At 46.7% G+C, this 23,332-nt stretch overlaps 10 protein-coding genes across 10 annotated transcripts; 4 read left to right on the top strand and 6 right to left on the bottom strand.

Moving 5' to 3' along the window:
* Positions 1–56: 56 nt before the first annotated feature.
* N7483_008517 (methyltransferase family protein) lies at positions 57–722 on the top strand (the record flags this gene model as incomplete). The annotated part of the gene is made up of 1 exon (XM_057091944.1): positions 57–722. The coding sequence occupies one exon, from the start codon at positions 57–59 to the stop codon at positions 720–722; it is 666 nt and encodes a 221-aa protein (XP_056943118.1).
* Positions 723–1,709: 987 nt separating this feature from the next.
* Positions 1,710–3,715, top strand: N7483_008516 (PAS-associated C-terminal; the record flags this gene model as incomplete). The annotated part of the gene is made up of 5 exons (XM_057091943.1): positions 1,710–1,882; positions 1,934–2,646; positions 2,702–2,852; positions 2,908–3,334; positions 3,389–3,715. Coding segments are annotated over 5 exons (1,791 nt in total), but the record flags the coding sequence as incomplete, so codon positions are not given.
* Positions 3,716–3,891: 176 nt separating this feature from the next.
* Positions 3,892–5,004, bottom strand: N7483_008515 (uncharacterized protein; the record flags this gene model as incomplete). Its single annotated transcript, XM_057091942.1, has 3 exons — positions 3,892–4,047; positions 4,096–4,560; positions 4,627–5,004. 3 exons carry the CDS (start codon positions 5,002–5,004, stop codon positions 3,892–3,894), a joined length of 999 nt encoding a protein of 332 aa, XP_056943116.1.
* A 1,150-nt stretch (positions 5,005–6,154) lies between these two features.
* N7483_008514 (uncharacterized protein) lies at positions 6,155–7,810 on the bottom strand (the record flags this gene model as incomplete). Its single annotated transcript, XM_057091941.1, has 3 exons — positions 6,155–6,801; positions 6,872–7,585; positions 7,681–7,810. The coding sequence occupies 3 exons, from the start codon at positions 7,808–7,810 to the stop codon at positions 6,155–6,157; spliced, it is 1,491 nt and encodes a 496-aa protein (XP_056943115.1).
* Positions 7,811–9,194: 1,384 nt separating this feature from the next.
* N7483_008513 (ubiquitin-conjugating enzyme E2) lies at positions 9,195–9,996 on the bottom strand (the record flags this gene model as incomplete). Its single annotated transcript, XM_057091940.1, has 4 exons — positions 9,195–9,478; positions 9,598–9,748; positions 9,872–9,883; positions 9,961–9,996. 4 exons carry the CDS (start codon positions 9,994–9,996, stop codon positions 9,195–9,197), a joined length of 483 nt encoding a protein of 160 aa, XP_056943114.1.
* A 1,570-nt stretch (positions 9,997–11,566) lies between these two features.
* Positions 11,567–12,944, bottom strand: N7483_008512 (serine/threonine-protein kinase; the record flags this gene model as incomplete). Its single annotated transcript, XM_057091939.1, has 3 exons — positions 11,567–12,354; positions 12,410–12,834; positions 12,901–12,944. The coding sequence occupies 3 exons, from the start codon at positions 12,942–12,944 to the stop codon at positions 11,567–11,569; spliced, it is 1,257 nt and encodes a 418-aa protein (XP_056943113.1).
* A 1,822-nt stretch (positions 12,945–14,766) lies between these two features.
* N7483_008511 (uncharacterized protein) lies at positions 14,767–17,261 on the top strand (the record flags this gene model as incomplete). The annotated part of the gene is made up of 3 exons (XM_057091938.1): positions 14,767–14,851; positions 14,893–15,064; positions 15,110–17,261. The coding sequence occupies 3 exons, from the start codon at positions 14,767–14,769 to the stop codon at positions 17,259–17,261; spliced, it is 2,409 nt and encodes an 802-aa protein (XP_056943112.1).
* Positions 17,262–17,759: 498 nt separating this feature from the next.
* On the top strand, positions 17,760–18,127 carry N7483_008510 (uncharacterized protein; the record flags this gene model as incomplete). Its single annotated transcript, XM_057091937.1, has 2 exons — positions 17,760–17,922; positions 17,988–18,127. Coding segments are annotated over 2 exons (303 nt in total), but the record flags the coding sequence as incomplete, so codon positions are not given.
* Positions 18,128–18,470: 343 nt separating this feature from the next.
* Positions 18,471–19,966, bottom strand: N7483_008509 (uncharacterized protein; the record flags this gene model as incomplete). The annotated part of the gene is made up of 2 exons (XM_057091936.1): positions 18,471–19,718; positions 19,781–19,966. 2 exons carry the CDS (start codon positions 19,964–19,966, stop codon positions 18,471–18,473), a joined length of 1,434 nt encoding a protein of 477 aa, XP_056943110.1.
* A 581-nt stretch (positions 19,967–20,547) lies between these two features.
* N7483_008508 (putative serine/threonine protein kinase) lies at positions 20,548–23,296 on the bottom strand (the record flags this gene model as incomplete). Its single annotated transcript, XM_057091935.1, has 4 exons — positions 20,548–22,413; positions 22,465–22,634; positions 22,684–22,798; positions 22,853–23,296. 4 exons carry the CDS (start codon positions 23,294–23,296, stop codon positions 20,548–20,550), a joined length of 2,595 nt encoding a protein of 864 aa, XP_056943109.1.
* Positions 23,297–23,332: the final 36 nt, after the last annotated feature.

Below are 23,332 nucleotides of genomic sequence, written 5' to 3'. Positions count from 1 at the left end.
TGTTATCGAAAACTCTTATCATGGCAGAAACAAGTTCCATAATACTAGCCATCACCATGGTGGTGGCAGGTTATCTAGCAGCTGTTTGCTGTACACCTCCCAATCCATCTCTAGAGCGGAAAAGGATGCACAAGGTCGATCGCATTGCACCATTTTCTGGAATATTCCCATATATCTTTCGCGGAGTTCTCGTTCTTCTCGTGATTTACCAAGCTCTCCTGATCGTCGTTCCAGGCTACTTCCCCGATATCACAGCGCAGATCTGCCCACAATTGGAATCGGTTAACCCAGCCCTACTTTCCTGGAGTAAGACCTCGATTATTGCAATCACTTTGATGCTTGTGGGGGCTCCTGTACGATTGTCTGCATATGGAGGTCTCGGTCGCAATTTTACTTTCAATCTTGCAGCACCGGACCAGCTTGTGACAAGTGGCATTTACCGCTGGATACAGCATCCTGGTTATGCAGGTCAAAATGCGATATTGGTTGGGTGTATGTTACTCTTCATGAGGTGGGACGCGGCCCCAGCTTGCTGGATCGGAGAATCAAGCACTGGCATGACAGGGTGGGGCTATACTGTTTGGGTTTCTATACTGGGCATTTGTCTCTTGTTGCTGAGTGCAAGAGTGAGAGACGAAGAGAACATGTTGAAGGAGAAGTTTGGAAAGCAATGGGAAGATTGGCATCGCTCGACTAAACGATTCATCCCCGGTCTGTTTTGATACAGAGAGGCCCTTGAGATCCTGAAATTCAATGTTTCTGTGCAATATACTGCAGCTCTCCGTATTCGATTTATGCAGTAAAGCGAACTTTCCTGCTTGTTTTTTTCCGTTAGCTTTTCTATTGATAGCGTTGGCGCTGTTATATCCATATCGAGCCCAATACAGATTTGACACCGTCAGTTCTGCATGCTATATCATATGCCAAACGTATACGAAAATTTGATTTGAATCACATGGACATTTAAGTTTCTACCTTACATGCACAGTGAAGTTCTAGTCTATTTGTGGTAAAGAATACCCTCAGATGTCTTCCCGATCTGGGCATCGAGCATCAAACCTTGAAACTCAAGTTAGGGGGTGAGAAGGGGAATTTGGGCACAAATAATCCATTCTCCTTCAATTTGTCAACTCGAACTATGATTCTCAAGCTCGGACATTTGATTTGAATTAGAATTCCAGGAGAATTCTCATGTGGGTACTCATTATACAAAGAGACCGAGGTTATCTTTTTCTCCGATCTAACTCGATCCACCATCATGATCATGATCGACTTAACTTTTTCTATGATGTCGATTTCAGCCCATTGATGCTGACCCCTTGTCTCCACTACTTTAGAACATTTCCAAGTGTTTAAGATCGGGATTTGACCCACTTGGTTGCCGTGCCTTGCAAAATTACATCATTGCCCGTCCTGGCATCTGATCTTATGCTCGTGGACCTGACGATCGCCCGATCGATCGAAGAAATGTACGAGAGATGTACGAGCGAAAATTGCGTTCATGTAGATCTCTTCTACTGGAGCGGTGTAAAATACACTCCATTCGCTCAGGATGAAAGAGGAACCGTGGATAGAATTCAATAAGCCATGCTCTCGACACGCGGTTAAACGATCTGGCCATGACTTGTTGACCAGGGTTAGCTTCTTAAAGGACCTTGATCCTCCAGCGCGAGATGGGCAAATTCCTGAGATTTTTCAAAACTACCAAGATGGAGATCCCCGACATTCCTGACGACCGCCCACATAAGCCAGCCTCGGTGCTGACCTCGCCTACGATCGTACTTGATGATTATTCTCCAGAATATCCAGAGTCGCAGTATAAAGCTCAACAACGAGAATATGACGAAAGCACCAAAGATGAGCAGGTTCATATTGAGCAATGGTAAGAAAACAATTCTAGAAATTTTGCAAATACGCCGCTGATCGGAACCAGTCCCACTCCACCGACTGAATCTAGCCAGGACCTCCACTCGCAGCCTTCGCTGCACTCACAGCCTTCACTGAAAACACTACGCCGTCACTTTACCGTAAACGAATTGCCTCTGTTGCAAGAAACCAACCCAAACAATGGCGCCGAGGAGTTTTACCCCGTCGACGAAGATGAAGAAGATGGATCATACGATTTGGTCGCACCATACAAGGGCGATGGGGCCCCACTACACACACTTGAGCGCCAAGCGGATTCCATGTTCTCAGCAGCACATATGCTAGCCATTCTGAAGAACCCGCGATACCTTGCGCAATTTCGAGAGTTCATACTCCAAGAGCGACCGGGATCAACTCCAGTGTTAACATACTACCTTAATACATGCAAGGCTTTGAAAGCGTTGGAGTATGTCAATGCTCTGGTCAGACTCTCAGTGGATGTGCCTCCGGCCGGGATCGAGCCGGCAGAGCAACCAGTGGGACCTACCACTAATTTAGCCTTGGAAGCCCGTGTGCAAGATGCGCTAAACGCCTTGACGGCAGAAGAACTGCCGGCTTTTATCACATCTACCTGCATTAATATCACAAGTAAAGTTGTGGAAGAACGGGTTCGTGGAACTCTTCCGGAGAAGTTTCAGGGTACCGCCGATGCGTTGGCAGAAGTATTTTGCTTGACGGATCCATCACGACCTGATAACCCGATTATCTTCGCTTCCGGAGGTGAGAGCTATTTCCGACGTACGTTATATGAGCACGAATTGACCACAGTTTACAGAATTCCACCGAACTACACAATATGGCATGAACTATGTTCTTGGACGCAATTGTCGGTTCTTGCAGGGACCCAAGACCAACCCCAACAGTGTCAGACGTCTCAGAGAAGCCATTAAAGCCGGGAGGCATCACTCGGAGCTTTTCCTTAATTAGTACGTCCCAGCCCTACAATTGACTCTCCAGCATCCGACTAACGAATGGGAACAGCCGCCGCGATGGGTCCCCGTTTATGAATCTCCTTCAATGCGCTCCTCTTTGCGATAGTCAAGGAAAGGTTCGCTACTTTATTGGTGCACAAATCGATGTTTCCGGGCTTGCTATGGAAGGTGCACAAATGGAATCATTACAGAATCTCACCGAGCAGTTGGCAAAGAAAGATAGGGAAGAACCATGGAAGCAGCCCAAATCCGAATTTCAAGAAATGGGAGAACTGTTCAGCCCGCGTGAGCTGCAAAACATCCATGCGTATGGTGGCAACTTGTTCCAACCTATCGAGGAAAGGGTCAACCCAACAAATAGCCGTCTATTTATCCCCGGAAGCCCTGACGATGAGGCGGACAAACGCCTTAGCGAGGCCCAGCTGCCAAAACCATCAGCAGGTCTCGGTGGTTCTTTGACTGGTGTCTACCAACACGTATGTTCTCCCGTGATACTCAATCGAATATCAATATACTAACACCTTGATCAGTACCTCTTAGTTCGACCATACCCATCCCTCCGCGTTCTCTTCACTTCCCCCTCTATGCAGATTCCCGGTATGATGCAGTCATCATTCCTGTCAAGGATTGGAGATACAGGTGAAAAGAGAGATAGCATTTTGCATGCTATGATGGCGGGTCGCAGTGTGACAGCCCGGATCAAGTGGGTGACACGATTTAGTGAGAATGGTCGATATCGCTGGATCCACTGTACGCCACTATTGGCGAATAATGGGGAAGTCGGTGTGTGGATGGTGATTGTTATCGATGACGAAGAAGAACAGCACTATGTGCAATGGAAGGGAAACTGGCCTACCCGGTAAAATGATTTAATGTCTCACGTTTTTTGTATATACTAGGGTTTCGTGTGCATCTTACTCTGGCTGGGCGTTTTTATGTATACTATCTGTGTTGACTGCCTGTAATTGAAATGATATCATTGTGTTCAAGTTGATCTGTGTTCATCCCCAGAGCTTAATAGCAGGGATAAAATCTAGGGGAGATTTGGCAAAGTCTGCTCATATTCCAAGACTGCCGGATGCTTAACTCCACCTACAACCAATCTACTCCAATGCCTTTCGACACCTTCTTCAATGTCAGGGAATGGACCCATATGTGTGATTGCGTTTGGATTGGTGCTCTTGGTATACTAAAATTGATCAGTCTTGAGAACCCAGCAGCTGAGTATAGGACTTACATTTTCCTTGATATGCTTGAAGTTAGTAGATGCCCGTGACGCCTCAACGTCCCAGTACATTCCCTTCAACCAGTTATTCAACACTGGGTAGTCATGTCGAATAGTACCCAGATTGCACTTGAAATACTGAGCGTAGCCCACGTCAAATCGAATCAATGTCGCATATAGACGAATATCTAACTCGGTGATTTCTTTCCCCAAGACAAAGGGACCTCCATTCTGGGCAATTATTTGTTCAATCTTATTCAGTGCACCAAAGACTGGCACAACATTCTTCTCGTAGACTTCTTGGGTTGGCGAAAACCCTGCCTTGTACACACCGAAATTGATATCATCTTGCATCCAGGACGTGATCGAGTCAATTTTCGCTCGCAAATGCGATGGGTAAAGATCAACCGATGCGAGTGTTGCAGGGAGAAGCTCGTTAAAAGCTGTAGGAAGCCACCGAAGTAATTCAGCGCTCTCCTATGCATATTGTTAGTATTGGACTGACATGAGTGGAATGAGGCTTGGGTGGTATACATTACAAACGATAGTCCCAGCCTTCTGATCCCATAACACGGGTACCGAGTAACGACCCTTGTACTCAGGATCCGCCCGGAAATAGATCTTATGCAGGTAATCTTCCCCGAACAAATGGTCGACTGTCGCACCGGAATACTCCTCGTCCGAGCTTGGGAATCGCCATCCCTCGTCACTCTTCGGATACGGTTTTACGATGCTGATATCAATGAAATCCGCCAGGCCTTTGAGATGACGGACAAAATTTGCGCGATGGGCGAATTGACAGAAAAGTCCGATGTATAGGTGATAGCGGTCTCTTTCGGCTGGGAATTCAGCACTGGGAATGACGCCATGCCAGCCATCTGCGGTTCCGGGGTTATGAATGCCGTTAGGTACTGCGGCCATGGCTGTTTGTTAATCGTAGAAAGCAAAGGGTAGTTGAGAGTTGATGAAGATGAAAGGATAGACGGAGAGTTGACACGATGTATGTAGAGTCTTTGAGACGGAGTTTTGTAATCATCAATGAGGGGTCATAAGCCCGAATCCTTGTTGGTCTTATACTTGGCGGAATTACTCCGGAGATATTGTTTCTAGAGGGTTTGTAGTGCTCACTGCTGTCATCTGCAAGGGGATCAAATAAGATACTTCAAATCCATCGTTTGAAACTCATTGTCGCGGAGTTTAAGTAAAGAACATGAGAACAATCCAATAATAGCAATGAGTCAAGGTAGGGTATTACCTAGTAAGAAGAATCGACGAGACTGATTATTTCCCTAGGTATACAAAGACGTAAACTTGAAATGACATTGATCGGACTCGTCCAGATGCCCGGCGGAGTTCGGTGTTTAAAGCCGAAAGCCTGAGGTAACCTTGGAAGTATAGTTGCACATGTGGAGTCAACTTTAAGTAATCAGCCTGATATCAAGATGCTGGAGTACCTGATAGATGATGGAATGTGCTAGTATCAGCCATGTGGTCATGGTGTAGTAGTAGTAAAGAATACCACCTGGGTGGTCAGAATGAAGGTGATATATGGATACCTACCCAGGCAGTACCTAGCTGAGTGAGAGGATCAGGTGATGTTTTCCCAAACAACCTGGGAGCGCTGCCAGTGGTGTTTATTGCCCAGGTGCTAGGTATGGCTCTGGGGCTGATATTATTTCCCAAAGAACTTTGGAACGCTGGTGATTATTGCCACCTGGGCATAATCCTAGAGATTATTTTTCAAACCTTGGAACAACCTTGGAAGTCATATCAACTTGAAGGGAACTTGAAATTTGGATGAACAGACATTTTACTTGATACAATAAAATCTCCTTGTACGTTTCTATGCAGTAGTTAATCAATAAATTCATCTGCTATATAATGCTACTTAGTAGGTAAACTAGTAATAACCCCGTTGAAACTAACCTCCACATACAATATATAAGAATAGCTGCAAGCATCGCCACAATGGCCCAACATAAGAGACAACTTGAACCTGAACCAAGCGCGATGGAACCCAACCATCAACAGTCGTATACAATATATGCTCTTCCCACTGAGATGCACATGCTCAACTTTCAGACTTCGCTGCAAAGGAAGCAGTGTGAAAGTCCTCGGACTCGACAGGACTGATAGCTTTCACATCCTTATCATCCGAGTCTTCAAAAATCTGCGCCACTTCTTCCAAAGATCTTCCCTGTGTCTCTGGGAACACAAAGTATATCACGCCCAAGAAAAACACAAGACACCCAATATAGATACAAAAGTACCTCCACGCAAGTGCCCGGAACGCCACGGGATTAACATACTGATTAAAGAAACAAGCCAGCGAATCCGTTGTCAATGTGATGGCGAGACCCTTGGCACGAAGTTGATAAGGGAGGATCTCAGCAGGGTATGCGATAAACAGTGGCATATATGCAAAGTCATAAGCTGCACAGAAGAGGAAAAGCATGGGCACAACGGCAATGCCTGCTTCAAAAATATGCAGTTGAGCAAAGAGGCCTGCCATGACTGTTGATGTTGATAAGAAGATCGTCATTAATGTCGTTGCACTAAGCCAGAGAGTACGTCGTCCATATCTATCCGAGGTGCTGGCGCCACCAACAGCAAATATGAGATTCCAAAACTGGAGACTGATATTGACAGCTGCTTGATGCGAGGCATCTTTGATACCGACTGAACCTAGGATAGGAGGGAGATAGTAGGAAGTGACACCTAAGTTTGATGTTAGAGACTAGAATCCTGAATAAAGTAGAACATCGGGAAAATATCCGTTGACACATACCATTGCCGGTCCACTCTTGCATAAAACCCAGCAGAATACAGATCGATAGCCGATGCACATTACCTCGGGTTCTCAGGAATGCACTCCACCCCGAGCTCTCCTTAAGATCGGCCTCTGCACGAATACTATTGCAGATCTGATCGAATTCCTCTTCGACAAGCGGACTGCTGATATCGCCATTTCCATGATACCGTGTCAACATAGCCCGGGCTTCTCCGACTCTGTCCTTTGAAACAAGCCATCTGGGACTCTCCGGAATAACGAACAACCCGATCAACTGAAAGATCGGATAAAGTATTTGCAAGACACATGGAGCTCGCCATGACCAACTATTTGGAATAGATAAGGTCGCAAAGGCTATAGCGGCAGCTGTAATCGAGCCACAGAACCACACCGCATTATAAAGTCCAGTGAGAATTCGACGTTGACGAGGATGGGCTACCTCGGCGATGAGCAATGGTGCAGCTGTTTGCGAAAAGCCCACACCCGCTCCAGTGACTATCCGAGCACCGAAGAATACCCATGGATGCGTGACTGCCACCTGGATGATAGCCGCGAGGATGACGAGGGTGGAACCGATACAAACGCAGATTCGACGGCCTAGTTGGTCGGCAACATAGGAGGCAGGGATAAAAGCTAAGAAGGCACCAAGCGAAACAGCAGCAATGATTAAGCCTTCAGCACTGGAGCTGAGATCACTCAAGTAATCCTTAACTGCGATGTTCGTCAGTTTCATATAGAACAAACCAGAGTGCGAGAAGGAAGAAAAAGAAGCAAGATTCAGACTGATCCAAGCTCAGGGAACTTACACTCTGGCAGCACCAACAAACTGTTAATCTGACTAGCATTATACCCAGACGTAGCTGAAGCAGCTAACATCAAAGCAATGCCGAGATTCAACCTCCGCAAACCTCGATCAGTAGTCTCCTTTTCCGACATGATGAATATCCAACAAACTTCAACAAGTACTAAATCACTCTTCACAAATCTACATCCTCAGAGCTCCAAGCCTACATATTATATCTACAAAATCCAACAGAGCTTTAATTGATCGGATAATTCTCGACAGCTTCACCACATTCCACACGCCTTCGCGTGCAGAATCCCACCAACCAGCACACCAAATTTTTCACCACAAGAATGCAGGGGGAAACTTTTTTAAAAGAGAGCGAATCGCCATGCAAGTTTCTACATTTATACCACAAAATCTGATGTCCAGGTCGGATGATATGCAAGGATTCCCTTAAGCTCCTACCCTATTTCTATCAAGAATTTAGCAACGTCAGGTTCAAATGTTAATAGCGCCAATCGGATCCCTCCCTATCCTGTATTCTGACTAGTAAAAGGCGTATAGCTCAGCTGATCTTCGAAGCTAGAGCTCAAGGGGCTTGGATTTTGAATCTTTGCCGGGTTTACCGGGGTCTGGGTTGGATCTTGGATCTGGGATTTGTGATTCCGTGCTCGGGGGGGAGTTCGGATGTCAGGTTGGTATACGCGTCTTGGTATCTTTTTGAGTTTTTGGTGAAAGAGGTGCTATATTGAGATTCATGCGATGACGAAATGCATTGTAGCCCTAGATAAGAGAGTATATGATGATTGGATTGTAGGGTGTTTGAGTTTAATACTCAGATGTTCCAGGGCTGATGCATCAGGGTGACGAATGTGTTTCCATGATTCAAGTTCTGCAGATGCTCAAGAATTGCACTAACTTGAAATACTGAGCGATTAAAGGTTGGTATGACTCGTATGAGGCTTAGGGCTATGTACGCTAACCAGGCACCGGGGACTCGCATCAGCTGAATAGCAAAAGCACGATAACTGTTTATAGTACAAGGCAAAGGACATGTGAGTGAGGGATTAATCATAGACTCGAGTGCTGGAAGGAGTGCCTATGGTCAATACACAATGCCGAACAAATTGCCATGGAACTTTCCATGAACGAGGATTGGAGTTATTAAATTTGGCAAATCCCAGGATAAAAGAACTACATTTGGTAAATACCAATATAGCTGGCCAGGTGACTTGCTGAGAGAAATTTATTAGAATCTTGTTCATAATGATACTGAGAAAAATATGCTCTCCTAACCGCCGATTCATGTCGTGTTAGAAGAGAACTAAGAATTAAGTAGCCTCAATCTTCGCCGCACCACCAGCGCCATCAACATGCAAATACTTAGGAGTAAGGAGCTCACCGCATATTGGAGCTCGCCAATATTTCGCAATGACACAATGAGGCACCCCTTCACGAAAAAGAACCAGTAACGCCTCTAAAGACAGACATTCTGCGCTGAGAACAGAAAGACATGAGAAAATAGATACCCGCCTATACGTTATCATCCTCGTAAACGAAGTTGATGTCCCGAATCCGCCGCCGGTTATAAGCAACGAAATCATTATTACCGGGTGGTCGTTCGTCCTTCGTGTTGGCTGTCAACATGCTCTGCAAACTCATGCAGACGCTTTCAACGGTTTGCACGGGAGACCAGCCTGAACGACCGAGGAGATCAAGGCAAATGATACCGTTGCTATAGATATGCGGGTGGATGGGAATAGGACGAGGAGTATCGGAGGTGGTGGGTAGTTCTATGAACTGGACCTCTGGAGGTTCTAGAGAGTAAAGTGTAAATTGAGGGACTATTGTATGAGGACGAGGAATTGAGGGCGCGGCTCGGGCGGGTAAATCGGAAGGGATTGAAGTGTGAGAAACATGGATGTATTTGACGTACCAATGGGGTATTTATCTGAAAATGTGAACTTCAATCGGTATGTCTGGTCCTTGTAGAGTGGGTTGTCGTCCAGGACCTTAATGTCCATCTGCCATTCTTCTAGGGTATCGGATTTGACGAGTGTGATACCGGGTGGAAGGTGTTCATTCATCTAAATACCATCAAGTATGAGCAAGTGATTTCGAGTCCGTGGCTGTCAATGCATGGCAGAAATAAATTGTCCGTGGTGCAAATCGTTCAAGGATGGTGGTAATCGACGAGCGGAGTAAAGTACCTTCAAGAGCTCCTGAATATAGAAAGTTTAGTTAGCAAGAATATTTCCCGTGGGCACAAGTGCACCACGCCCCGACAATGTTTGCGTACCTTGCTCAAGCGTTTGCCTGCAAATGCCATCGCCATGACTGAAAGCTCCAGCAAGCTTCAGTGAAGGTTTCGAGTAACGGCAATTAAACGTGAGGCTTGATAAAGTGAGCCTTGTGAGCGGGGCAGGTGGGTAGAAGTGAGCGTATTAACCCCTCTTCTATCCGAGTACTTCGGTGCAAAGAAGAATAGTAAAAAAAAAGTATCCAATATAGACAAGGAGTGACACAAGTTGATCGATGCGGGGAGATAAGATCAGGGCGTTGCGCGTTGCACGTGATATACTAGGTCACATTGAAATTAATCAGGCTTCGAAGACTCTACCTCATCTATTTCTTCTAAAATTGACAGTGTTATTGAAAAATTCCAGATCTCAGAATATCACCTAATCGACAGGTCAGAGGTTTCCAAGGTTCTGTATGCGTTGTTGTCGAGATACTTATTTTTGTTCGCTGTTGAGATCTTAAATTCTTACTTTACACTTCAAGTTCCCCCACGAATTTATTACCATCCTAATGTAGTTTCTCACCTTGAAGATCATTTAGAGATCACTGAGACGCCTGTCAGACAGACATTCGAAGCAGCATTTTGAACAGAAAGAACTAAGAGAGATAACTAATGGTCAAATATGAAAAGTTTGCCTAAAAGTCCATTTCATGTGAAGCGGGCGGTCGATGCTGCATTATAGTAAGGATTCGTCTCTTATCAATAGTTCCGAAATTCATACTAATTCAAGTTATCACAGTGTGCAAATCTTGAAGTACCGTGTTCAACTCACGGCCACGTGCTGCTATCATATTTTTTTAGTCCTTTCCAAGGTTCTCCTATTTATATAGCCACTGGTAGACTTATTTCCCTATAGGTCATATATTATTATACGCCCTACTCCGTACTCTTATTACTCATTACCTTCAGGCCATTACTATACTTACCATCCTTCAAGTTGCCCATTGTTGGTTACTTTAATCAATAACCTGATAAATACAAAATGCTAACTTAATGATGACATAACGAGCAGTGGTAACTCAGTTGGCTAGAGTGTAAGATTGCAAATCTTGAAGTCCCGTGTTCGACTCACGGCCACTGCTATTTTTGCTCTTTTTGGTCCTTTCTCCTACCCGTGGACCTAGTGTAGACAGGAGTACCTAGCGGTGTGACATATGACTACCTAGGTACATACTAGTCGTTACGTGTGTGACAGTAGAACCTCAGACCTCTTCCACCTTCTCCATATACCCTGTGGTCTCCTTCCATACCCATACTGCCCCCAGAGGCGAGCCTTCGTAGGTAGTTCTTCTTATGCCTGTACTAGGTATGAGTAGTACTGCGTTCTTCACTACACTAGGTAGTCCGGGTACCTCCAGGGCTATGATCAGATATACTTACAAAAAGCGGCAAGGGGTGAGCACTAAAGCGGAAATACAAGTTGAGAAAAGTCCTATAATTTTCTGAGAATATGCAAACCTATTATTGACTGGGGAATCAAGTAACTATTTCCAGAAACATGGCAAAAAGGAAATTCACGGCATAGACAAACAATAGGTCATGGATGTATAAAGGAAAATGGTAGAGGAAAAATGAAAATGACAGAGGAGACAAAGTTATGCTTTTACGCATGATGAGAAGCCTTCTCACGGGCCTCACGTTCAACCTTCTCGCGCTCTTCATTCTCCTTTGCCTCGCGAACCTTAGCCAGAACAACCTCACGGAAGATAGCGCCACCGTGGGCAATCTTGCTCAAACTTCGCTTCTTGGTGTGACCGGGGGACTGTTCTTCACTTGAACCAGCAGAGGCAGGCTCTCCTTCAGAGGCCATTGCAACGGGACTGGGGATGTCATCCTCACCTGTCTCGTCTTCTTCGTGCATCCGCAGAGCCTCAATACGATTGGCAAGCTTGACGATCTCAATACCACGGCGAAGACGTGCACGGGCAATGTAAGCCCGGATCTCGGGCAGCAGATCGCGGTCGCTGGCGGATTCTCCGGTCAGCCATTCATGCTTAAGAGCCTCTTCGGAAGTGACTCGCTTGTGAGGGTCAGTCTGAAGCATGGACATGATGAAATCCTTGGCATCCTGGGATACATCCTTCCAGTATCGCTCGTGGAAGATGATTCGGCCAGCGCGGCATTCTTCGATAAGATCGGTCAGGTTTTCGGAGCGGAAGGGCGAGTAACCGCAAAGCAATGTGTAGGTAATGACTCCCAAGGACCACATATCGACAGCCTTTCCGTGGCCTTGCTTAAGCATGACCTCCGGTGCAGCGTAGCCAAAGGACCCTGCCATGCTGGTCAGAACCTCGGACGGAGTGGCCAACATTTTGGCAATACCGAAATCCGCCAAGACGAGCTCAGAATCAATCGCACGAGTAAGGTACAGAAGATTCTCTGGTTTCAAATCTATGGGTGCGTTAGATACGACGTGTGTTTATGGAGGGTAACAAGGAGTGCCTACCGCGATGGACAATGTTTCGCTTATGCAGGTAATCGACTGCATCAAGCACCTGTCGAATAGTCTGAGACGCATCCTTCTCAGTAAACTTGCCATACTCGCAGATTCGATCAAACAGCTCGCCGCCAGTGGCTAGTTGTGTGACAATGTAGAATTTGTCCTGTTTTTTTTTGTCAGATAATGTAAACCTCAACAGGACCAAAAACGCAATGCGCACCTTGGACTCGAACCAATCCACGAAGGACACAATGTGGGGGTGTTGGAGCGTCTGAAGCATCTTCAGTTCATCATACACCATATCCTCATTTCCCCGGACATTCTTCTTCAAGATAATCTTGACCGCAACCTTCTTTCCGTCTTGAGTTTCGGCCTCGCGGACGATACCGTAGGTGCCAGCACCCAGTGTGCGTCCAAACTTGTAGAGAGACCTATACAGGAGAGGGAAAGACCTGTCAGCAATGGTCCTGCAACATGAATCGCGGGGGTATACATACTTCTTCTCATAGCTTTCGGGCTGTCCGGACAGCTTGTTCAGCATATTTGCGACTGAAAGATGATGTCAGCAAATCGCGTTCCAATCCACAGTCATGACGCCAATCAAGTAGCGGAAAAGGCAAACGCCGAACGAGTCAAATAGGGGATGCGCATTGACCAGACCATAACACCAGAAAGAGAACAGCGCCAGAACCAAATCCGCCAAATAACACGCAGCATAGACAAGAGGCATTGGAAAAAACATGATCAAGTTATCGCTCGCCCCAACGTGCCCTTCTGGGCATGGGGTTTCAGGTCGAGGGGGCGAGCTGAGAGCAAGACCAGAGAAGAGCAGGAGGTGTGGATGGTGTGGATGGTGGAGCACCGGCCGAGCGCCGCGAGATCCGAAAGCACTGTTCTATTGAATTGACTCACAACTCATGATGTGGAGAAAAGGGTTAGAAGCACCCTAGGCAACTAGAATTCGTGTGCGATAGGTAGAGGACCCGGTTAGGTAGCAAAAGCGGGTTTATGAACCCCGCAACGGAGGGAATGGCGGGGCGAGAGTAGAAGGCAATGAGATTTTGAGGTTGCTCCGGTTGCGCAGCAGAATTTTCTCGAGGGAGCTGTAGAAGAAATTCCAAATGTGAGCCAGAGAGAAATGGGAAATAAAAAAAAGACAGGTCGCAGCTTTTCCAGGAATGAAGCGGGGGGCGGAGGTTGCAGATCGCGACCAGAAGATATCAGGCTACCGTGATACGCTAAAAGGGGAAATTGATACTTACCAGAATAAAAAAGCACAAGCTTGAGAAAAAAGAATTGAGGAAGCAAATGAGACAGGGAAAAACTCGAGTATATGAGAGAGAAAGAGATCTAGATGCGCGCGATAACGGGGGGGTCTGTAGGGTTTAGTGGACTCTACGAGTGGAGCCTTGGCGTGGGAGTTAACAGTGCACCGCCACAGTTGAAAACACATTTGGGGGCCAACAGTACATATATAGGAGTGGGAGTGAAAATAAATTAGGGGAGATCGACTATTAATTTTATTAGGAATTGTGAGATATCATATTGATATTCATCATAATCTCTAAGAACACTAAAATAGAACATTATGAAATTCAAGTTAAAAAACAGCCCTACGAAGTACAGCCTTGAGTCTTGACCCCTCCAAGTGCTAAAAATCCAACTGCGAACCAATCATTCGATTCATTCCTTCAGCCCCCATCGGTACATCGGGCTTTTTTATGACAAGCATCTTATTGACCCACGAACACTCGTACATCGGGCTATGTGAGATATTTCCGGATTGCAGATGCGTTGCAGATCAGTACAGACCTTGAATACTAGTTAGTCAATTGGTTTCAAGGCTTATCTCAGTGCCCCAGTTAAACGGCTTAAGCCACTGGCATGATGATCCTCGTGTTCAAGTGGAGTAAACATCATGTACTCCGTATGCAGTTGAACCAGTTGACTGTGATGACATGTGACTATGCAAGCAGAGCGCAACACATATTTGCCCAGGTGCATATCATTCTGTAATAATTGGGCAGTATTCAATTTTGCAACATCTCTGATTCTTGTCAATCATAGAGACTCGGAATACAAATTGATGCCCAAGTCTCCACTTCGAAACTCGAGAAGTCACGGGAAATGTCCATATACCACTGGCTGAATGTCCTGGTATTAATTGCCAGTGGCTGAGTACTCCCTAACAGGCGCGTAGACAGTTTCCAAGGTTCAAGTTGTTTAGTTAGCGCGACGAAGTCACCTGAGAGTAAGCCCTGCATGCTGATATAGGCCCTAGTAAATAATGGGGTCTTGTACCGTCTGACACCTTTCTTTTACTTCGTACCCACAAAGTGCAAAACATAAACATTGTCTATATCATGACCACTATCTCGTTTGGCGACCGAAACCAGGGGTTACAGGTGGGTACCAATAACGGGCCTATATACTATGCATCTGCCAGCGGTGAGTTTCCAATCACCTAAACAATCAAACTCAGAATGAAGGACTTGGACTAATTGTGGTCCCAGAGCAACCGGAACCCCGCCCAGAGCCACTATCAACCGTCCCGTTCCCGCATGACCCAGATTTTGTCAGTCGCGATGAGCTCCTCGATCAAATCCACGAAAAATCATCGATACCGTCTAGAATAGTTCTTGTTGGCCTAGGAGGGGTTGGGTAAGGCCAAGCTAGCCCTTGACAGTCTTATCAAGACTAACTTAGCCAAAGAAAATCTCGACTCGCCATCGAACATTGCCATCGAGTACGGCAGCAATCGCCCGACACCTGGGTTTTCTGGGTCCACGCGAGTAACACCGCGCGGTGTGAGGAAAGTCTTCGCAACCTTGCCGACCGTGCTAAGATTCCCGGGCGCCAGGATCGCAACTCGAATATTTTCCAAGTATTCGGCAATTGGTTGCAAGATGGGAAGATCGGAAAATGGATTCTTGTCCTTGATAATGTCGATGATGATGAGCTTCTTCAGAAACCTTTAACTTCTCGGATGGAGGCCCAAGCGGATACCCAGAGACATACTCCAACGCAACCCCCGCTGAGGTACCTCCTTCAAAGCTCGAATGGCTCTATCATTGTCACGAGCCGGAATAAAGCAGTAGCATTGGAGATCGCTGGCCACAAGAAGAACCTGATTGATGTGTTACCAATGAATTCAGCCGAGGCGCTACTTCTTTTACAGAAGAAGCTAGACGAATCTGCCGAGAGAGAGGAATTGGTACAACTGGTCCATGAACTTGAGTTCATGCCACTCGCAATTGCCCAAGCAGCTAGCTATATCAACCACCGTTCACCCCGATGCTCAGCATTAGAATACCTAGAAAAGCTTCGGCAGAGTGATCGGCAAGCAACGAAACTTCTTGATCACGAGGGAAAACATATGCATCGAGATTGGGAGGCTAAAAACTCTATTCTACGCACTTGGCAAATTTCGTTCGACCATATTCGAGGAATCAGACAATCTGCCGCTGATTTGCTGTCTCTCATGAGCTTTTTTGACTGGCAAGGGATCCCGGAGGATCTTCTACAGATGCAAGACATGTACAGAAACCATGAGTCTTCAGAGGTTCCACAACACGCTGGGAACAGATCGAGTGATGAGGATACGGATTCCTCATCTGAAGCCGACGTAGATAACGATTTTGAGAGCGATATTACGATCCTCAAAGACTATTCGTTTATTACTTCAAGTAAAGATAGGACGGTGCTCACAATGCATCGGCTGGTACAGTTAACAGTACGTATATGGTTGAAAACCCATGGCCAGGCGGAGGAGTGGAAGGATTGCTTCATTAATGTCCTTTATCGTGAATTTCCGACTGGTCAATATGACAATTGGGAGAAATGCCGGTCCTTGTTCCCACATGTCAGGTCAGCCGTTGTACATCGACCGAAATCACAAGATTCACTCCGGATCTGGGCTACGCTACTCTACAAAGGGGCGTGGTATGCGAAAGAATGTGGCAGTAATTCAGTGGCGGAGGACATGGCGGCTATGTCGAGGGAGCAGAGAATAAAGATTCGTGGTGTTGAAGATCAGGAGACCCTTCAAAGCACTACGATATTAGCAGAAGTATACCAACTAGAGGGCCGGTGGGAAGAGGCGGAGCAGCTCCAGTTACAGATAACCGAGACTCGCAAGACGAAACTCGGCGCGGATCATACCTTCACGCTAAATAGCATGAGCCACCTAGCCTCAACGCTATGGAGACAGGGCCGTTGGAAAGAAGCGGAGCAGCTCCAGTTACAGATCATAGAGAATCGCAAGACGAAACTCGGCGCGAACCATACCGACACGCAGGCAAGTATAGCCAGCCTATCATTGACGTTAATGAGCGAGGGCCGATGGAAAGAAGCAGAACAGCTCCAGTTACAGGTCATGGAAAATCGCAAGACGAAACTCGGCGTGGACCGTCCCGACACACTGACAAGTATGGCCAACCTAGCGTTGATAGTATGGCACCAGGGCCGATGGGAAGAAGCGGAGCAGCTCGGGCTACAGGTCATAGAGAATCATAAAACGAAACTCGGCGCGGACCATCCTGACACGCTGGCAAGCATGGCAAACCTAGCGTTGGCCTTATGGAAACAGGGCCGATATACAGAGGCAGAGCATCTCGGGCTGCAAGTTATGGAGATGAGCAAGAAGAAACTTGGCGCGGACCATCCTGACACGCTGCTAAGTATGGCCAACTTAGCTTTCACGTGGGAATCTGCAGGCAAGCATGCCGAAGCAATTGATTTGATTCGCACCTGTGTAGTTAAGCAGCAACGAGTTTTAGGCCCCGCTCATCCTTCTACTGTGTCGTGTGCCAATACATTGCTCAAATGGGAAACTGCGCATCTTAGTAAAGATGCATGAATTTTTATCCATCCTGTCTTTTCCCGCATGTATTTCCTCCGAGTCTGTTTATACTGTATTTCCTCGTCTAGTTGCTATGTGTTTGATGATCCAGATTTCTTACGGGAGTGAAGTATTCTGTTTGGGACAGTATTTAGAACAATAGTAATGCCTGCGGGCATATCTGTGCATATAGTACTTCTGTAAGAAGTTGAAAAAAGGAACAACATTATAAGCTAGGTAAAGATCATGATACTGGAAAGTATTCTTACATTTAATATATACAATACCCGCTCATTGGAAGAAGATGTGGCTCATGACTCCACTCAATCTATAATGTCGCACGACATCGTCATATCCCACGCCCAGGACGTCATAGGCTTCAAGTTGCAGATCTGCAGAACTTGCATATAAAACCCCGATGGGCAAGATTGCATTGCATTGCATAATTCATTTGCATGAGGAACTTGAACCAAAATAATCATTCCTTCAACCTTGGAAGCATTTGAATATTTCAGCTCATCAGTTGACCTACAATGTTCTATTTCATCCTCTATCTCCCTCTCGCAGACTATCCTTCTCGGCGCTTGGGTTTCTGGTTCCTTGGATCCATACCAAAAGAAATTACAAGAAATCATTCTTGATACCATGGGTGAAACGAAAGTCTCTTATGGACTGAAGAGTAATAAACATGATTGAAGGGAATTTCGAAGGACTTAATGCACATGTGCTAATACACGTCTCCAGACAGACTGACTGCCAAAAAGCTTACCGAGGACGAAAATTTGAGCAAGATCCAAGATCAACTGGGGAATCAACTTGGAGGCATCCTTGGAAAGGGTGGTCTTGGAGAGGGTCTAGGATCAGTGTTGAGCAAGGGATTATAAACTAAGTCGATCATGATGCACCATAATCGCGGGGATAGGACATGTCTTGAGTTGTTTTAATAGTCACATTTCTACCTCACTCCAAATGTTTGAACTATGGCATTCGCACATTTCACAACCGTGACTCCTTGTAGAGGCTCTGATCACCATTACATACACCGTATAATACACCCGATCCATCCTATAGGACCAGGAACCTGAACCATTCAGAGCATCTTGGTCCAAATCCACATCGTAAGATAAGAAGCCGTCCCGGTAGACTCCTTCAAGACCATCAACAGCACACCCCCAAGTCTTTATCCAAAGCGATCTTCAATCACTGAATTTTGTACCCGTATCACTCTCACGAATCCATATTGATCTCATTCATAACCATAGCACAGAAATCCTGGTAATAGCGTGCACCCTTCCATGTGCTACGTGGCGAGCGAAGCCCAACTGTCTCCCATTTCTCAGATCGCAGACGTACAAGGCGTTGTTCTTTAGTCTCCTTTAAAATCAGATTCCCAAACTCATCGATCGTAGACTCAGGACCTAAACCCATCTCGGAATTCTCTGAATCGGTAACAGGATCGAAGCTCCAAAAAGATGCCGCGCGCTGCATCTTGCGAGCTCGGCGAATTGCTTGAAGTTCCTGCACTCGACGAATATGGGTTTGGATCTCCTGGATGCTTGTTGTGATTTGCTCACGCAGGAATGCGATTCCCCGGTTAGAGCGTACGATTCGGGCTGCGTGAACGGGTGTCAAGTTCTCAAGTGCGATGCTAGGTGTGCCCTTGCCGAGACCATCGGAAAGGGGAGAGGTAGGCGGGGTTTCGAAACGAGGACGATTGATAGAAAGGGGCTGAATAGTCGAAATCGGGCTCGAAAAGCAGGAGAAGGATGAGGATGACGGGCTGGATCTCTCATCCCCAGCATTGAGATTCGCAGTAGGTATGATTTTCAGAGGAAGTCTGGGAGGGTGGACTCTAGAACTAGACAGAGTTTGGTTCCCATTCCCCGAAGCCGGCTTGGAAGGAACAACAGTGGTGTCAGAGGCGTTGTCATCAATTGTCTTGTTAATGCTTAGGGGTGAGGGCAGGAGACTTCTTCTCTTCACGGAGTCTCGAGTGAGTTTGGTGGTGATTGGCAAGGTTGGAGAATTTGTAGTAGTGGTGATTTGACCCTCACTGGTGCTGGTCGTCATCATTGCCAGCTTGAGTAGTTCCTCAATATCATCCTCATCACTGTCCAAGAAAGGATCATCTATTTGTTGAAGAGAGGCATCGATTAGACGAGAAATTCCAGCTATCACTGAGTCTCGCTGTGGAGACATCTGGTTTGGCAACTGGAACAAAGCCAGACATTCGTCCACTGTGATTGGAGTAGCTGGGGAAGTTGGGCTTGATGGACAAGATGGATCGTCATCGGTCTTGGACAGTCGGGGAAGGGTAATAGGTGCAGGAAGAGCATCACCGCACTGGATGAAGTGTTCGAGAGCCGAGTTTAGGAGGGTGAGCTTGTGGACAGAGTACGGATGGGCAGCTTGACCCAAGAATTCGTAGCAGATTGCGGCATAGAAGGACAGGAAAGACTTGCAGATAGGATGGACCTGGTATCATACTAGGATGTTAGCACAAGGAGGGAGCAGACAGGAATCAGGTGCTAGCAGACCGTAGGCTTTGCCTTATTCAGAAGTTCCACACAGCGAGCAGCACATTGCTTGTACTGTCGCTGCAGATACAGGCGTTTGACCTCCATTAATGTGTCTTTCCAATCTTTGGTTGTTAGTGGAGCTGGTCGTGAAGAGGGGAAAGCAAATGATGGAGGACCGTTCTTGCTTGAGAAACCGCCCAGCATGGTGACAGAAACTAAAATACAGGTGGAATATTTGGGTCAAAAGGTAAAATCGGATCTTGGATGCCTAGACCCAGTAGGCCCATCGCCGTGGCGATGAAGGCTGATATGTTGATGTGCCTAAGAGAGAAGTGCGCAGAAGATGTGAATCGATCTTAATTGTTTAGCAGTCTGATTGCCGTAATGATATTGCCGTGACGATGGGGGTTGAAAAACAAAGAGAAGCATGGAAGACAGACGCGTTGATGTGACGTGAACTGGACGTTTGTTGTCAGACTGTTTATAGGACTAACTTGAATGCCCACTACCTATGTACTATGAGAAGCTCCCAGATTTGAACGCGTCTAGCTAATATTCTTGATCATTATTTTACGAATCAAAATAAAGAGAAAGGATGGATAATAATAACTGGATGATTCTGCTGCTAACTCATAAAAAGAATTGTGAGGGCGCACATGGTGATCGCTCAATAATAGTACATGCAGCATAAGAAAAAGATAAAAATCATCATCAGTTTAAAGCAAAGCATTTGTCATCTGGTAAACAGATACACCATCAGGAAGTCGCTAAAAGTGTTTGCAGACTCAAACATCAGGAGAGTCCTGGGAAGAGTTGGCAGCGGAAAGTTCACGAATGCCGTCACCAACTTTGGTCAACGCATTCTGGAAATCATCGAGCAGTCGATCAAGCTCTGCCTCAATGACGGCATCATCGGCACCTTCCATCATGCTCTTCGCACTGGGTGGCTTAGGGATAGGGAATTCAGTCGACTTCTCAGCAGTGGTGTTCATGCTACTGGCTTCGGCGGAGGTGTCCAGTCGAGCAGTGGGAAGATCTTCGTAGACAGGAGATTCGGGCTGAGAGTAATGAGCAACAACAGAACTGACCTGCTTGCGAGCAACGAAGCCGTGGGGAAGCTCATGAGGATCAATGATTTCGGTGTTGTCCTTCCACAAGGGAGACTTCCACATTGAATCGGGTTCCTCTTCGTCAGGTCCAGGACCATCAAGGTGGAGCTCGTTGTCCTCGGGGATCTCGAGAGGCAAATCGAGCTGGTGCGAAGCCATGTTGAAAGATGTGGAATCAATAGAAAGACTTCGGATGGACGTAGTAATGGGTGTGTCTGAAGGGGTGTGTGGGCGGTCAAGTCGGAAAGGATCGTAATCTGAGTCCGATGCGTTGGAAAGAGTAGAAGCGGAGGTGGAAGGACGAGAGTCAGGAGGTTCCTCTGTGGGGTGTGGGTGAAGAGGGAGAAGTGGTGCTCTCAGAGTATCGTCTCGGCGTGGGTGATCCTCAGTTTCCCCATTTGGTGGAGTTGACGCATTTGACATGACCGGAAATGTCCACTCCATCGTTGCGCGCTTTTCGGCTTGGAATGATTCTTCTTGTATGGGTTCATCAACTGCTTGATCGGTTGTTGTTGGTGCTGCGGCGGGAGTCTCTTGATTTTCCTCCTCTGTTTGCATGAAAGACGGAAACTTCCAGTCCATCGTTGGTGGGCGGGGACCTGACTGCGGCTGGAAATCCTCAGTCTGTAATTCTTCGTCCTCGCCACCACTTGTAGATGACTGAGAGCTATTGTCGTTGGAATTTCGATGCACCCGAAGACTTGACCGATTTGCACGAATGGTATCTGCGTCGGCTAACTGGAAAGGTTGTGCCGATGGTGCACCCGCTGCGTAGTGCGATGAATCGAAGGATCCAATATCAATGTCAATGAATGTTGAGGTCACAGACGATCGATCTGTTTCTGTTCGTAGTGGTAGATCAGAAGCTGGCTGTGGAGGCTGAATTGGCACGAAATCATTTTTAGTTTCGTACTTGTACATTGGTTTTTCTTCATCAAAAAGCCCTTCCATTGCCGCTGCGCCCCGACGCACGCGCTCATCGAAATTGGCTTTTTGCTCTGGATCCAGTTCGGTATCGGTGTCTTCATTCAAGTCATGATCTTGCGAGGGGGTGGTTGGGCTAATGGCTTCCTGGATCTCCGCCAAAGAAGCAGCGATCTGATCTAAATCAATGACAGAAAATCTTCGCTCGAAGCCATCAGTTGTGCTGAAATTCCAGTCATCATCAGACTCTTCAGCACCTGGAAGTTCTGCGGCTGCGGCACCGCCTGGGTGGAACAATGAAATACGCTGGCCTCCCCGTTGAGACCACTGGTAATAGTTTCGGACAAGCTCGCCCACAGACGATGTGGGATACTCTTCATCGGTTTCGGCAATGTATGGATGAGCTATGATGTCTGCCATTGAAGGGCGGGTGGCCGGGTTAGAGTCAAGAGCGTAGGCGATCAGGTCCTTCAGACCTTGGCTGTAATCATTGCTGTCAAGCTTGGGGGTGTTGCGAGTTAGTTGGCGCCCTATCTGCATTCGCTCACGAAGACCTGAATTAGGAGGATTGCCGGTCGCGAACTCGAACAAGGTACAGCCAAATGCCCACACATCAATCTAGACACATCAGTAGAGGTTAAAGAGCAGATATAGAAAACAAAGACATACCTCACTGCCATATTGATGGGCCTGGCCTCGAGTTGAGAACATTTCGGGTGGCATCCAATGAGGCGTACCTATCCAAGTCGATCGTTTATCTCGCTGCGACTGCAAGATTCCGGCTACGCCAAAGTCACAGATCTCTAAACGCCCTTCTTCATGGATCAAAATGTTTGCAGCTGGAAGGTTGTTAGTGAGCTGCCCTTTTTATAAATCTTTGCGTCATACCTTTGATATCCCGATGGATAATCCCAGCTTCATGGATCGCACGTAAGCCAACCGCCAATTCTCGAGCGATTGGGATGATGAATCTTTCTTCTAGTTTGTCACTAGTGGCACGCATCTAAGGAGACTGGATTAGAACTCGGTACTTTCAGGAACAGAAGGTCAGACCTACCAATGTTCGAACGCTGCCACCTGGGCAATATTCACAAACGAGCCACAGCTGCGAGTGAATAGATATTGCCTCGATAAGTTCGTTGATATTCTTTGCCCCAGAATCTTTGACTTGCTTCATAACCTTTGTCTCGTGAATAAAGTCCTTGATGGACTCATCTCTGAAATCTCGCAGGGACTTGTAGTCCAGCGAGTCAATATCCAGCACCTTGATCGCCACGAGGCGGCCAGATGGCATCTCTCTGCCTTTGTAAACTCGACCGTATGCTCCTTTTCCAATCAACTCTTCGAATTCATAAGGCGGAACTTCAGTCTTTGCCCGACGGCACATTTCTTTCACGGCGTTTCCTTGTTCTCGTGCTAGCTTAATCGCTTCAGCCTTGTGTCTTGTAATCGCTGCCATCGCAGACGATGGGTCTAGGAACCGAGACCCCCGGATATCCATTTTGTGGCTGTGGTCGACTTTGGATGATGTATGTTT

Source organism: Penicillium malachiteum, assembly GCF_028827825.1.
Source record: "Penicillium malachiteum strain IBT 17515 chromosome Unknown utg000004l:1.0-4883003.0:1.0-4884900.0, whole genome shotgun sequence".
NCBI lineage: Eukaryota > Fungi > Ascomycota > Eurotiomycetes > Eurotiales > Aspergillaceae > Penicillium > Penicillium malachiteum.
The sequence above is the reverse complement of the archived record's forward strand: the minus strand, read 5'-3'. Positions and strand labels throughout refer to the sequence as shown.